The sequence below is a fragment of the Loxodonta africana genome, chromosome 16 (genome assembly GCF_030014295.1).
Source record: "Loxodonta africana isolate mLoxAfr1 chromosome 16, mLoxAfr1.hap2, whole genome shotgun sequence".
Taxonomy (NCBI): Eukaryota; Metazoa; Chordata; class Mammalia; order Proboscidea; family Elephantidae; genus Loxodonta; species Loxodonta africana.
In genome coordinates this window covers 73,935,153-73,950,571 of record NC_087357.1, presented here as the reverse complement: position 1 = coordinate 73,950,571, position 15,419 = coordinate 73,935,153, and the positions used below count along the sequence as shown (strand labels likewise).

At 41.5% G+C, this 15,419-nt stretch overlaps 2 protein-coding genes across 13 annotated transcripts in view; both read right to left on the bottom strand.

Annotated features, from left to right (window-relative positions):
- The window catches only part of LOC135227856 (leucine-rich melanocyte differentiation-associated protein-like), a 464,639-nt gene that overhangs the window by 220,191 nt on the left and 229,029 nt on the right, over nt 1-15,419 (bottom strand). The window lies entirely within an intron of this gene.
- Nucleotides 1-15,419, bottom strand: part of LRMDA (leucine rich melanocyte differentiation associated) — a 1,290,642-nt gene that overhangs the window by 1,057,110 nt on the left and 218,113 nt on the right. For 9 of the 12 annotated variants that reach the window (XR_010318034.1, XM_064269070.1, XM_064269069.1 and 6 more), the window contains one exon: nt 8,546-8,650. The exons of 2 other annotated variants lie outside the window; for them this stretch is intronic. Coding sequence is in view for 7 of the 10 variants with exons in the window: in XM_064269070.1 (XP_064125140.1) it covers nt 8,546-8,604 (59 nt within the window). In the remaining 3 variants the exon portion in view is untranslated. Of the gene's footprint in view, nt 1-5,546; nt 5,715-6,637; nt 6,781-8,545; nt 8,651-15,419 lie in introns of all 12 variants that reach the window. One more of the 12 variants, XM_064269071.1, reaches the window with a different exon arrangement.

Below are 15,419 nucleotides of genomic sequence, written 5' to 3'. Positions count from 1 at the left end.
TCTGTGGCTATCTGGGCAATGGGGAGGCAGCTCACTTTCTTCTTCAGTGGCTTAGACACACCAGGAGGCAGTGATGGACTGAACAAATGACTTTCCAAGGTCCCCCCAGCCTGTACCTTCTGAGTATTGCTCGGGTGAACTTCTGGAAACCAGCTCAACATGTCCACCATGAGCACTTCCAAAGAGAGGCAGCAGTTCTGATGGACACGTGCACTGGAGATCAGGTCATAGTCAACCTTAAGGCCCAGTCGACACTGCGGCCAGAAGACGAAGTACTGCTGGCCATGGCTTTGGCTTACAGCAGGAAGCCTGACTGTTTCACAAAGGCTTACTGGGCTTCTAGGAAGCAGAACTGAGCTCTGAGTATTTTTATGAAAAGGATGAAATTATTTCTATAGTGTAAGTTGGTCTGGACAATACCCTGCTCTTCTTTTCTTCTCCAAATCATATTCCCATCTTTATCCTCAATGCAACCAGGTTCAGAGTCAGAAAATGAATAGCACACATATCAACAGAAAATGCAATGCAGTTGTTCCACTGTGACCCAAAAAGGAACAATATAAACTGGAGAGAATGAAATTTTATTATCCTTTCCACAACTTCCACCCTTAAACTTAACATCTGAAAAAATTTTATGCCTTTCCTCATAATATAAAGCTCAAGTCACCAAGCAGTACCCATTATGTTGTATGTCATTTGCCACAGAATTTTATAAATTAAAAAATTATAATGACTAAAGAGTTAAAACTTTGTGTGCTATGATCCCACTCTGGGACAGACAAAATCTGGGAAGGACAAAAATCACTATCAGTAGTGGTTGGGGGTGGACAAATGCATAGAAAAAAGACTGGAAGGATATATGGGAAAATTTATAACAGCACTCAAGAGAGTGGTCTAATTATAGAGGTTTTTTTCTTTTTTTCCATTGTCTTCCTTGTGCTTTGATGTACTTTCCAAACTTTCAGTAATGGGCATTCTCCTACTGGAGAATATTTACTGACAGCCAACTGCAGGCCAAACCCTATGTAGGATGCTAGAGATACAATGATCAAGACAGGCAAGGTATCTGTCCTCCTGCTGAAATCAATCTAATAGGGGAGACAGAGAATTAAACAATTACAAACAGAATTATTTTTGTGATTAAAAAATAAATACTTATAAAGGCCTTTACTACTACTTTATGAAGCTTCTACACATCTTTTCTAGGTCTTGAAAAAGTTTGGAATCTCATGATGTAGGGCATTCATGACTTCCTAAAATGGGAAGCAACCCTATAGTATGTGCCTGAGGCTTTGAGAAATCACCACATTTTCATAGTGGAGGTGGAAGACATCTACCTACAGCTGAGATCCAGTATTTAAGTAAACTGCCTCAGTATTAGCTAGGCTGGCTCTTCAAACCTTTCTACTCTCATACTAATAAACTTCTTAGTTAAGTATTTCCCAAAGGCAGCAGCACTGAAGACGTCCTTCACCTTTTTGGTCCCACTGACCCTTCCACAGAGTCTGTACTAACAACTTGAACAGACAGTCTCAATAATTTCATCCATGGCCCAAACCTGCTCCACCACCAACTTTCCATTGGCCCCAAATGTGAAACAAAATTGCCATCAATTATCCTAAATCATCCCCTTTAAAGATCTCCGGTCTTTAAAAAAAAAAAAAAAACTCATTTTTTCCTGTATCTTCAATTATCTGGAGAATGCAGAATACAGGAAGACTGTCTACAGTGGGAAAATTTTCTAAGGAAAATCCTCTACTTGCTGCCCTCATACCTCCCCCCACCCCAGGAAATTCAACCTCTGGTTCAGGAAAAATATGCAAATAATATTTCTAGGTATGAAAACTAATATGTTTGAATGACTATCTGAAGGTGATTGTAAGATCTCATTCGGAAGCTAAATATACAGAAAATAAAATACAAATTCACTCTGGTAGATCCCTCTAGGTGGCAACAGGACAGGTTGTTTGCAAGAGCAAGCACTGACCATGCCAGGCCAAACTCTAAAACCCTCTTTGACCACCATGGTGTGAACTGATGCAGCCCTACCCTCCAGGGAGATCTCCGTAGGTGAGGCCAACAAGTGTCCTGCCATGAGGAAATCATTACCTCAGTTTAAGTAACAGCAACAGAGGCAGTGAATCAGGACAAAGCCCAACGGCTAGAGCAGTAAGTAGGATGAATATGCAATACGGAGCTGTAGAAAGCTGGACTAAGTTGTCATCACCACCACAGAAGAGTGGAACCCTACACTTCCAGCCCATCCATTTTCCCTGTCAATTAGCACAGCCCAGGAACTGTCAGGCCATCCAGGCAGAACACTGAAGCTTTGCTACCCCATAAATAACCGCAGGTTTCACCCTAGCTCTCTCCGCTCTTTGCCTGGCTATGGGTAACCAGGAAGTGTCTGCTGGGATCCAGGGAAAGTCATGAAGAATGGAATACTCTATTCCCCTGCTTCCCTTTTGCACTGTAATCTGTCAACCTATATGTTAATACCTACATGTAATAACCTACATGTTACTAGAATAGGAGTTAATATGAAAGCATCCAAAACTACTACTCAACCCATTCTGTAAATCCATTCCAAGGAGGCCTTCCTCCCTAGCAAAATACTTCCCACCCTAGGTTCAAGTCAAAGAAGAGCAGCTCTTCTCTCTTCCCCGAGTTTGTAGTCTCTCTCTTGGTCTATCTCTACCTGGTTTTCAGTCCAAGTTTCTTTGTCTGAGAGCATTTCTGTGGCCTTCTTGACACAAGAAACCATCAAAGTAAAAGCAACAAGGCTTATCAAAAGACTGTGGGGAGAAGGTGAGGTGAGACCCTCATCATGTAAGCAGTTGGAATCCAAATTTAATTGGTTCTCTGGCCATTAATGTTGTTTTAAGTAACCCTGGTGGTATAGTGGTTAAGTGCTACAGCTGCTAACCAAAAGGCTGGCAGTTCAAATCTACCAGGCGCTCCTTGGAAACTCTATAGGGCACTTCTACTCTGCCCTATATGGTCACTGTGAGTTGGAATTGACTTGACAGCAATGGGTTTGTTTTTTGTTTTTAAGTGGGGCTGAGGTGTGTCTGTGCTTGGGCATGTACACTGATAGCTAATGGCTAAAATAGAGCATCATCTCCACTTTAAGATATCTGTGGAAATTAAAATTATACTGTGTACTACAGAAAGGCATAGGATTTCTCTAAGTTTCCTTTATCTGTGAGGCTTTTCTTAAAAGTTGGAACTTGGAAGGGAAAATAGGAGAAAACAGGACAAGACGACAAAAACTATTGCAGTCTTACAGAAAGGAGAGTGAGCAGATGTTTGCATCATTTTTTAAGCTTAGAAACTAACACGCTACAGCAGACCATCTACAGGTTGAAGAACCAAGTTTTCTGAAAATGAGCAAAGTGAGGTCTTCACCAGAGTGAGTAACAAAGGAAGCTAAGTTACTGTTTTTTTTAAATAGGTGGCACCTCTCCGGCCCCCTCCAGTCCGACCCTGATCTACTGCAAGCCAGCCTAGAGCCAGGAGTAAACCTCGCCCAAGACGCAATGTGATTCAGAGATTTACTGCCTTGGTTCAAATCCCAGTTCCCTTATCTATCAGTTGGACAATTCACCTCAGTTTCCTCATCTGTAAAACAATAACAGCAATAGCCCTAGCTCCTACGATTGTTAGGAGGATTAAATGCAGTTGTGCTCAAGACAGTGCTTGGTATACAGCACACAATCAACATACCAGTAACTATTATTACCAGCATCATTGTCATCTCAGAAAAGTCCTTCCCACTCAGGCTTTACTCCACAGCAGCAATGACTCCGCCTCCCTGTGGAGTACCCAGTGTTTGAAAAGCTTCCAGGGCTGAGAGTAGCTATGTAACTTTAATACAAGAGTATCCTGACCAAACACATGAATATGCAAGCTTCCCTGAATGAGATGGCTTGAAAGCATTTTTGAGGACTTGGTCCTTCAACTCTTTACATAACCAATTTATAATAATGGGGCTTCCTTTTTGTGGTCTACAAGTCTCCTGGATTGTTATTAGTGCCGCTTTGGTTAGGGAGCTGCAATATGATCCTCTGACTAGAAATACCAGCATAATTTATTGCATTATTACTCCTCTGAACTGAAAGCAATTAATTACCTGGAGCAGGATGCACAAGTGAAAATTTATCAGAGGAAAGTGATGAAAAATGTGCCCACTGCTTTAAAATAATAGGTGCTTAATGGTTTTTTTGTTTGCTGGCTAATCTCAGGCATTTTATAAACAACTCCAGCTTCGTTATCAGTTTTGAATTCTCCCCCCTCTCCTTTTTTATTACTTCATATTATTCTATCACCCCATATCTCCCTATAGGACAGGAAAAAACGTCTAAAATATTCACTTGGAAGCAGAAGAGATACTCCATTCTTCTTCTGCATGGTAAAATTATTAATATAATGTAGAAATATGTGATAAAATATATTCGTATGTTTATCGCCCATGTCGGTAGCACAAACATATCTGCCTGACTGATGTTGCTTTTCTCTATCGCAGCATTTTACTTTAAAACTTATAAAACTCGGACTGAGTGAAAAGACATAGTTTAACAGATATGGGTATAGTAACTGCTATCTCCATCACCTCATAAGTGACATTCATATAACCTGCATCTCAAAATCCTCAAATGTGGTCTCCAAGAATTTTTCCACCTAGTCTCCCCTAGTCTTTCTCCTATTACCGTCGTTGATCAAGATCCAGAAAGAGACAGGAAAACAGGGCCAATAATGTGTTATTGAATTATTTATAAATTTCATGCACACGTGAGAGATAGGAACAGGGCTAAATTCATTATATTTGTTTCTACTTTTCAGAATTATTCACATCTGTATGAGCCCGTAATTGTTTCTTCCATAAAGTTATTGGAGTAATTTTGCTCCGTACATCTCCGATCAATTCCCCCTCTCAAGGGCATAGTTGAAAAGTGATATTTGAAAACAGCCTCTGATAGATTGCATGGTTAGTCAGCAGCAGAGACAAACAACCTAATCCAGCACAAATTAGTTCGGCTGCCAGCAATAGTTTTATACAAAGATGTAAATTATGTTGTCAAAATCGGTCGCTTTCTAGCTTGCCGCTCAGCTAACAAGAAACCACTTTGGCTGATAAAGATGAACACTAAGCTTCCCTCTCTTACAAATTTGCAAACCTGCCATTTCAGCATTCTGTTAGCCACAAACAAACAGCCTGCTATAATTGCTTATTTTCTTCCATGGTGGTATTTTTCCCCTCGCACAGTTCCTTCCCAGTTGCTCTTGAAAATAACAACAACAAAGCCCAAAACCACAACAATAAACAGCAGCAACCCTTAGACAAGAACTTAAATAAAAGCTGAGCTTCTGTGGTCAGTCCCTCTCACCACCTTCCTTCCTTCCCCAAAAAGCCATCACCCCGGCCCATTCAGCCAGGGCACAAGCTGTGTGCCGACCCCGACAACGTCCCTCCACAATGCTGCTATCTAAAGGACTGAGAAGGCAGGGAAAATTCTTGGCTTTCATGGAAATGGAAATATTCTTACAGCTTTGAACGAGGATTGTCTTTGACAGTAGCCCATCCATTCTTCTTTATTTTACAAGGACCCATTCCAGGGACGGGAAGGGAACAGAGTCCACTGCCAAGGGGCCCACGTAGAAAGATCCACCAGGCTGCTTGTGTTAAACTAGAATCAGACGGATCTTATGCTGAACTAAAAATAATAACACATTATAACAGTAATTATACCCAGTATAAGTCAAATAAATAAATGATAAATTACAATTACCCTTTAAAGTTCCTAGTCTCACTGTTCGCTTTACAATTAACTGCAGGTGCTTCTGCATGTTTTATTATGGTCCCAAAGTTATATATTTGAAAGAATGGTACAGATGATTCCTGTTTGTTAAATTAAAGCATTGTTGGTAAAATTACAGCTTAATTAATATTACGGGTACTGTATAACAAAATAGTTTACCTTGTACATAATTTATTTCCACATGCATATCTCAGCCCAGACCCATTATAGCTCTAAGGCAGCTAAAATAAAATATTCCTCCTTTGCTGGCATTTTTCTAAATAGCAGTTCACTAAATCAATATTATTCACTTGGTATTTTTAAAAGCAGTGTATCTTAATAATTACACGGCATTAGAGTACGTAATAATTTTACTTGCTAAGCATATTAAATTTAGCAAGCCATCAGTCAAATAGTTTGTTCTTTCTCAGAATGGGTAAACGGTGAGTGAGTTTGGAATCATGTTCCTTTGGTATAAATGTCAGAAAGAGTTTAAGAATATGGCTGTGACTCCCTAAGCCAGCCCAGCACTATATATCTTTATTAGTTTCAGTGGTCAGTGCAGTGACCAGTTGTTTATTCTCATTACTCAAGACAAGGCGAGCCACTTGGTAGTGACTGCAATCACAGCTAAAAACATATGACTTTGCAGAAAGTAAAAACTGTAGACAAGGCTACATGCACAATGGCCTGGATGCCTGCTCAGGATGGGGCGGCAGGGGATGGGGGGTAGACTGGGAGAATGACAGGAAAAAAGATAATTAAACATATACACACACCACTTTGTATACATGAGCATTCAGTCCGTCTTGACCCTCTTATCTTTGGGGGTATCTTACATTTTTTTCATTGTTCTTCATTTGTTGGACAACACCACTAATTTCATGTTCCTCCTGGCACTGTCCACGTCCGCATTCATTCTTTCTTTCTCAAGCTCACAGAGGACGGCTTAGGAACCTTCTTTCTTCCTATATTTTTGCCCCTAAATAAAACAAATACCCCGCAGAGGACACCTTAGGGACCTTCTCTCTTCCTATATTATTGCCCCTAAATAAAACAAATACCCCTAAAAAAAAAAAATCAAACTCGATTCTCTCATTCACATACACATCCCATTCTTCTTTAGAAAATCAATTCATTCACTGCACAAAACTAAAGCAGGTGAATTATGCCTGAGCTCTAGGCAATTGCCAACACTATCAAGTCAACATTTGATTGATACATTTAAAGATGCCATAGCCCCTCAATTATGTGTTTTAGATAAATGGCCCAAAGTCCGTTATAATTATGGCAGGAAGAAGCAGAGAGAGGTAGAAATCAGAAATGGACTCCCAATTTATACAGGATGGTAGCCCAAGCCTTACTCATCTTCCGCATTCCCCCTTTTTCTACCCAGAGGCTGCCCAGACTTCTTCCATGAGTCCCAGGTAAGGCCAAACCAGGATCTGGGTCCTAGCGGTACCTTAGAAAATTCTCCCTCAGACCACTGTGCCCAAAGTCTAAGTCTAAGGCAGTTCCAGCGAGCTTACGAATCCCAGAAAAACGTCTCAATGGCCTTCTGTGTCCAGGGAATCCATATACAAACCAAGGGTCTTTTCTTCCTGGTAGCATGGACCTGTTTCCACCACCAAATCAAACCAGTTGGCATTGAATTGATTTTGACTCATGGCAACCCCAAGTGCTTCAGAGTAGAACTGCTCCATGGGATTTTCACAGTTGTGACTTTGGAAGCAGATCGCCAACTCTTACTTCTGTGCTCTGCTGGGGCAGGGGGATTCAAATGGCCAACCTTTCACTTAGTAGCCGAGAGCAAACCACTCGCACTACCCAGGGATCTTGTTTCCACCACCAGGAGAGGTCAATTCTCTGGATATATGGCCAGCGACTGCCAAGGTACATACCAACCAACAGTTAGGCAGAATAGCCAACCCAAGAATGGAAAAGAGATACCTTCCTGGTGGAGGGATGGCAGGGGATGAGTCATTCTTCCAGTCTACCAACACAACAATTTTTGAGTGCCTACTCTATGCTGGTCACTCACTAGATACTATGGAGAAAGAAGTCGAAGACACGGATACACACGTGAAAAAGATAAACCACAAAGTTCAAAGTTACAATTCAAAACAGCAATGGAAGAAACACAAAATCATAAGGATTAATTACCAAATGAAACACCCCCCTAGCAATTCCTACAGGAGTAAGTCACCATCACTAAGTGATGCCTAGAAGCAGATTTACAAAAGAGATAGGATTTGAACTAGATCTTGGAAAGAAATTCCAAATCAGAGTGATGGAAAGGAAAGGGGGATGAATTCAAGGTGAGGAAGTGTGTACTAAAGGCTAGATGAGGGGATTCGCAAGGCCAAGAACCACATCTGCACACCTAGGATAACATACAAGCGCACGTGAAAGTGTACCTACCTGTATGATTGTTGTAGAAAGCCAACCCCCAGCCAAAATCTACACCAGAACAACAATCAGTCAAATCCTCCATCTGAGGCCCATTTACACCTAGGTTATCAGGCTGGTATTTCTGAATGAGATGTCCCACCCGCATTAAGACTCTTCTTAAATGAAGGTGAGTTCAGTTTTTACATATGTGCCTGAATTTTACATCTTTTACTCCATAACAGGTACACTTCATTCAAGGTTTTCCTTTCCTGTACCTATAATCAAGGTAGAGATAGAGCTACAAGGTGACTGGTCCTCCTGAGGAAACCATGGACAGGTCCCACCTATGAACATACCCGCAGTCCTTCTCTGGGGCAGGCAACATGAGCTCTTCAGCCATTACACACACAAGCATTGCTGGAGGGTCTGTTCTGACTGTGCCAGTCCAGGAATCTCACCAGCTGTAATGGGAGAAGACACTGTACCTGAGATGAGCCTGGATAATACAACATGGCAGGAAAGGCAGGCTAGTGTTGTTAGAACAAAACATGTCTAAAAAAGGGGGAGAGGGGGGAAAAGAGTTGCAAAATTATTAAATGCACTGTGCTACGCACTTGAACATACATTTACAGATGAGGACACGAAGACTCAGGGAGGTAAAGAAACTTGCATAAAAAACCCATTGCTGTCAAGTCAATTCCAACTCATGGCAACCCCACATTTCAGAGTAAAACTGCACTCCATAGGGTTTTCAATGACTGTAATCCTTCAGAAGTTGATTGCCAAGCCTTTCTTCTGCAGTGCTGCAGGTAGATTTGAATTGCCAACCTTTCCATTAGTAGCCAAGAACAAACCATTTGTACCACCTATTGCATACAAAGATCATATAACTATCAAGTTTTCAGAGGCCAGCTGTGAACCCAGATCTACCTAACCCTGAAGTAGATGTCATCTCCTTCAGCACCTCAAAGAGAGTTATCTCTGACAGTGAGCCAGGCCACAGGATCGTCTTCAGGAGAGACAGAGGTGTCGCTGAAGAAAGGTTCAGAGAAAATGAAATAGAAACAAAGGTCAGGAGAGGAACACTGTGACATGGGTATTTTCTTCTCTCTACCCAGCCCGAGAATAAAAAATCAGCTGGGACTTTTTGTGTTCATCACCTACACCCTGCTCCACATCCTAGAGCATTGCATCCATCCATTCCTCCAATACAGCAATGAACTTCAGCTGTTAATATTGATTAAAACCAGCAGTATATACAGAAAACCCACTCAGGAGCTACAAACTACAGATAATGGGTGGGAAATTTCCCTAATGCCTGCAGGTAGCTTCCCTTCAGAGTGCTTAACAAATACACAAAGGAGCAGTACTCCATTTGGTCCAGACAAAAGGAAAGAATATATACATATATACCAAAAAACCAAACCCCCTGCCATCAAGTCAATTCCAACTCATACAGACCCTACAGAACAAATTAGAACTGCCCCATAGAGTTTCCAAGGAGCAGGTGGTGGTTATAAACTGTTACCCTTTCAGTTAGCAGCTGAACTCTTAACCACTGCGTCACCAGTACTACATACATATATTTAAAAAACCCATTGCCATCAAGTCAATTCCAACTCATAGCAACCCTTATAGGTCAGAGTAGAACTGCCCCATAGGGTTCTCAAGAAGTAGACTGTGGATTTGAACTGCCAACCTTTTGGTTAGCAGTCACAGCTCTTAACCACTGTGCCACCACGGCTGTATATACATACATGTATATGGATATATATAAGGAGCCCCGGTGGCACAGTGGTTCAACCAATCTACCGCTAACTGAAAGGCTGGCAGTTAGCAACCACCAGGGCTCCAAGGGAGAAAGATGCGGCTTCCACAGAGATATAAAAAATATATATATACAGCCTTGGAAATCCTATGAGGTCATTATGAGTCGAAATCAACTCAACAGCAGTGGGTTTAGTGGGATCTACGTATGCTCAGCTGCTAACCAAAAGGTCAGCAGTTCGAATCCACTAGGCGCTCCTTGGAAGCCCTCTGGGGGCAGTTCTACTCTGTCCCTTAGGGTCACTATGAGTTGGAATCAACTCAACGGCAATGGCTATGGGTATATTTATACATATATGTGTATATATGTGTAATTTAAGTATATGTACAGTAAATATATAAAATATATATATATATATACACACACACGTATATATTTATATATATATGTAAAGCCTGAGAAAGATATCCACATAAAGACAGGAACTTACAGTAGGGAGAGGGAAGAAAAAGGGCGAATTAAAAAGAAGGGATCTTGGCAGCAAATTTTTCCATAATTTTTAAAATGTTATTTCATACAGCAGGTGAACTGCGTTATAAAACAGTAATACAAGAAGAGTTGCAAGTCAGTGCATGATTAATCCCCAAAAAATACCCCTTTAGATGAGTACAATGTGTTGCTATTCACAAAGCTCTTCTATATTCATCATCTCATCCGCTCTTCCTAAGAGAGGGACAGCACTTATTCTCCATGTCCTAACTGTCTAGTTGAGAATATGGAGCCCCAGGGCAGTTGACTTGTCCAAGGTCATAGTCAGCTGTCGGTAGTGCTGGGTCTCCCAACACCTACTCCATCCTGGTGCTTCCCAAAAGAGCTGGAGGTTTAGACATGGATGGAACTGGGATGTGAGGCTTCACAGAGGAAATGGAAAACAGACTTTGACCTCAGACATCGCACTTGACTGAGGAGAAAGGGAACCCATGCAGCGTTTCAGGAAGGTGGAACAGAGTCATTAAAGATTGGAATAACTAGACATGTTTGTCAGGTAATGAAATTGTTTGGCTGGAGCCCAGTGTGTGGGCACAGGAGCAATAAAAGAGAAGCCTAGAGAGAAAGGACTGTGAAGAACAGTGAATTCCAGCTAAAGGGGCTGCATTCAATGCTGCAAGTCAGTGGGAGCACTGGAGGACTCTGAGAAGGGAAGTGGTATGATAAAAGCAGTGTATGTACTGGGAGAACACAAAGTCATTAGCAGGCAGGTTAATACCACCATTTAACACGGAACAAGACACTCAATCATACTGAACTGTCCAAATTCTTCCAATAGGAGTGAGACACAGGCTGTCAACTGCTCTGACATCAGGGTGCCATCAGGCACCCCCAACCAGCCATTTGCCAGATGACACAGGCTCACTACTTCCACTTAGAGGTTTCAACTCGGAAACCTTGATCGCTGCTCCAGTCCCTGGGCCTCTCTTTTCCACCATGCTGCCCCTCCAAAACTGTCTGAAATCTGGATCTTACCTGGATGCCTCTCAGGACAGAATGCACATGGCTTGGCGGTAGCTCCCACCAATCTGATAAAGTAACTCAAACGAAGACTGCAATGGCTACTAAAGGCAGTAGTGAGTCTCTTCCCCACATGTGCACTTTAACAGAGGCTGCCACGGGTTTGGTTTTTGGTTTTTATCAGTGCCTTAACCCAGTGGTTCCCCAGCACTGCGGCCAGCCCGGTTCATCCCCAGTTACAACCCCAAGAAAGTCTGTTTCAATAGGTCTGGGGAAAGGCCCAGGTATCCATGTTTTTAGAAATGCTGTCCAGGTAAGCCTGATGTTTTGTCAGATTTTAAACCACTGCAAGTCCAACAAGGAGAGTAGGAATTTCAGACACCCTGGTAGACAGAATATGTGACTTTCTAGATCCCTTCAAATGAAACCATGAAAGAGGTGCTCTAAAGGGCTCCAGAGCTATGTCTTGGACATTCAGATTTTACCAAAGTCCAGAGTCATGCTATGACATGAAAAAATTCATATACATACAGCTATTGTCATACAAAAAAAAATACAGATCTCATTAAATCAAAATTTGAGATAATTCAGAAAATCCAGATTAAAATTAACTTTGTTCTATTAATGGGAAAAGAGTCAAGCACAGTAAACAAGATGATAAAGAATACGTTTCAACTTCTAGGAGAAACTCCGTATATACATATGCATAAACTACCATTTAACTCACAGACTCTAATTATCGTTTGGGTACCGATCTATAATTTTTCCCATATCTTTATAATCGTACTGTTATCTACATAATATTTTCCTTTAGTTGACTCACTTTTCCTATTAATTCACAAACTGAAACATCAAAGTTATAATACAGTCATAAATGGATAGCCAATATTATTTAATATAAACAGAAGTTAATTATAAACATAAACACAGTTATTAAAATTTTTAAAGCCCATTCTGTGTACCACCTAAAATCATCTCCTGTACCACGCATGAGCCAACACTTTGGGAAACATTAATCTAGAACCAACCATCTCATTTGACAGAAGAAGAAACTGGTGTTCAGAGACGTAAAGTAATTTGCCTAAGGTTACAGAGCTTCTAAGTAGAATTATCATCTAACTCTGGTCTCCTGATTCCTTGCTCATTCATTAACTGTTTTCTCTAGACCATGAATATTCAGCTGATGCATTAATAGCAAATCACTCATATTTTCATTAAAATAAGTACCCGAAGTATCTCTACTCGACAATATTTAGAGAACCTAGTTCAAATAACTTTGTTTACATCTGAAAGTAATTAAGGGATTTTTTTTTCTTTTTAGATACAGCTGTTATACAGACATTCCATTAATTCTTATGCTTCTCCTTGCACCAACAATTTGCTGTTTTCACAGCTAATTTCATAAAATTATACCTAAAATAACACTTCTGTGCTCCTTACTTAAGGTTGGCTCTCCTGTTTTACAAAATGCTATGCATATTTTTTATTAGCATTCTGGACACTCAGACATGACATACATGACTCAGTTATGACTTCTCACTGAGAGCCTAAAAGCCACTGCAGACTACAGGGTCTTCTCCCCTCAAGACTAAGTCTTTAATTAGCATAGATAAGGAAAGGACACTAACCATCCTATTGTCACCTCCCAAGATTCACCCAAGCTGACTGGGTGGTAACATCTAGCGTCAACTGATCGTAAGTCATGCATGCTCCTGAAGAGCTCCACTGTGCAGTGGGTTCAACAGGCTCAAAGCTAGCACTGGTGAGGTCACCAAGGACCTATGGCCCCTGCCCAGGTAGCAGCCAGCCTCCCCTACCGCAGCCGCCGAACACAGAGCTCCCCTACAGGCACATTCCTCCTGTCTTCCTGCTTCCTCAGATTTATAACAAGGATACCCAGCCCGTAATTCCAAAAAAGAAGAAGAAAACACACACACGACACACACACAAATGCCCACATTCACGAGTAGCACAGCTATTTATTCAGTGACCACATCACAATTGTGTGCCCATGTTATGTCATCAGATAAATGCATAAAACATGGGTACTGAAGAGGCACTGAGAGTTTGGGGTCAGTTCTCCCTCCCTTTTTTTTTTTTTTTCCTTCGATGAAGAGAAAAGGAAGTTAGACTGGGGTGGAGGGGTGGGAGAAGGCAGGAGAGGAGGGAGATTCTAGGAGGCAGAGTGAGAGAGAAGAAAAAAAGTACTCAGGTTTCTTTCTTCCCTTTCCCCCCTCCAGTCTGTGTCATGAAAAAACAATGGCTTTTCTGAGGCACTGTGCAGACAAGGCAGCTCTGAAAAAAACTAATGGCCGTGATTAATGACAATGGGCTGGAGGAGAGTAGGGACACAGCCGCCACATACATCATTCCTTCCCGTCAGTCTCTGCTCCTCCCTGCCCCTCTTCCTTCTACCAGCTAGGCATTATAAAAACGTCTTATCTGCTCTGGACACTTATTTTAAAGCTGAAATTGCAGCTAGCCCCCCACCCAAAAGAAAAACAAAGAGTGAGAAAGAATGACGAGGAAAGAATGGCGCTAGAGGGGGTAGGAAAGGAAAGAGGGAGAGAGAAGGAGCGAGGGAGAGAGACAAAGAGGTGATAGGGCGAACAAGAAAATGGCATGTAAAATAACTATAAGATATTCCAGGGGAAAATGTGCAGGCTGTAATCATTCAAGATTTCAGCAACTTGACTCCTCACATGCTGAAGCCACATTTTCAAGGTCTTATCTGCCATATGGTTCCCTGTTTGGATGATTTATTAGGTGTAGAAAGCACACTGATAAATTTTACTGCATTTCCCTGAATAGGCAACCTATGGTGTCAATAACAAAGCTCAGGCGGCTTTAATGAAAACTGCAAGCACCAAAGGGTAACCATTTATTTATGAGTCGCTATAGTATTACTAGGACAAAATTTATCTTCCCTTCTCACGCACTCTGTAGAAACCAAATCTGGTCAAAGTAACAGAGATCACATCCATATGTCAGTGGTTTGCTAACATCTCTCCTGCAGGAAGCACTGGCTGTTGCTCTGGAGAAATTGTTTGGTGCTTTCAAGTGACCCATTTTGCATAAGAAATCTTGTTTTTATGAAAAGACAAGGCAAAACCTGAAGAACTCTGCAAACACCACAGCCTTAGCAATCACACTTAAAGGTACTATGGAATCCACTCATTTTTCTCTACCCAGAAAATGGGACAGCTGCTTTAGGGGTAGGGATGAAAAAACCGAGAGGGCGGTATGGGGATGAGGAGGAGAGAGATTCAGAGATATAATCCAATTCAGAAATATTTGAAATTTACCAGTCCATCCAACCTTGTTCCCCTCTGCCCACTCTGTTTCTTAGGACACCATCATAAAATAATGAAAGTCTGCATCCTTCATGGATTGCCTGGTTCCCACCCCTGTCCCTCTCCTTCCCCTCCCCCCTCCCCGCCCCAAAATGTCTCTCTTCTTGGCTATGTCTATCTGCAAGTCTGATGTATGTGTTATTTTTGTAACAGAGAAACAATCCAACTTTCTTAAACTCCAAAGGCAGCAAAACTAATGACCAAATTCAGGGGGAAAAAAAAAAAAATTGTAGAAGAGGGGAGGAGGAAAGCCAGATAGCGCCCTTTCTTAATGTTTAATCCCAAGCCACAGTTGACTGCTGCAACAAATATTTGGCCAGATTCTCAAGTCTGGAGTTTTCCTCACTTGTGTAACATGCCTGTCCTGAGTGAAGACAGCTTTGCCCAGGAATGTCAAAGGAAGGCAGGGTAAAGAAGAAGTTCAACCACAACAGCATACATTTGAGTAATGCTCTTACCACCGCAACCCAACAAAAACAAGAGCAAAGTTAAAAGGCTGGGCCAAGGCTTTGACCTGAGCAAATCTCAACCTTCATTTTTTTTTTTCCACCAAAGTTAATACTCCAAAAATATTCCTCCGCTAGATGATTCTATCCAGGT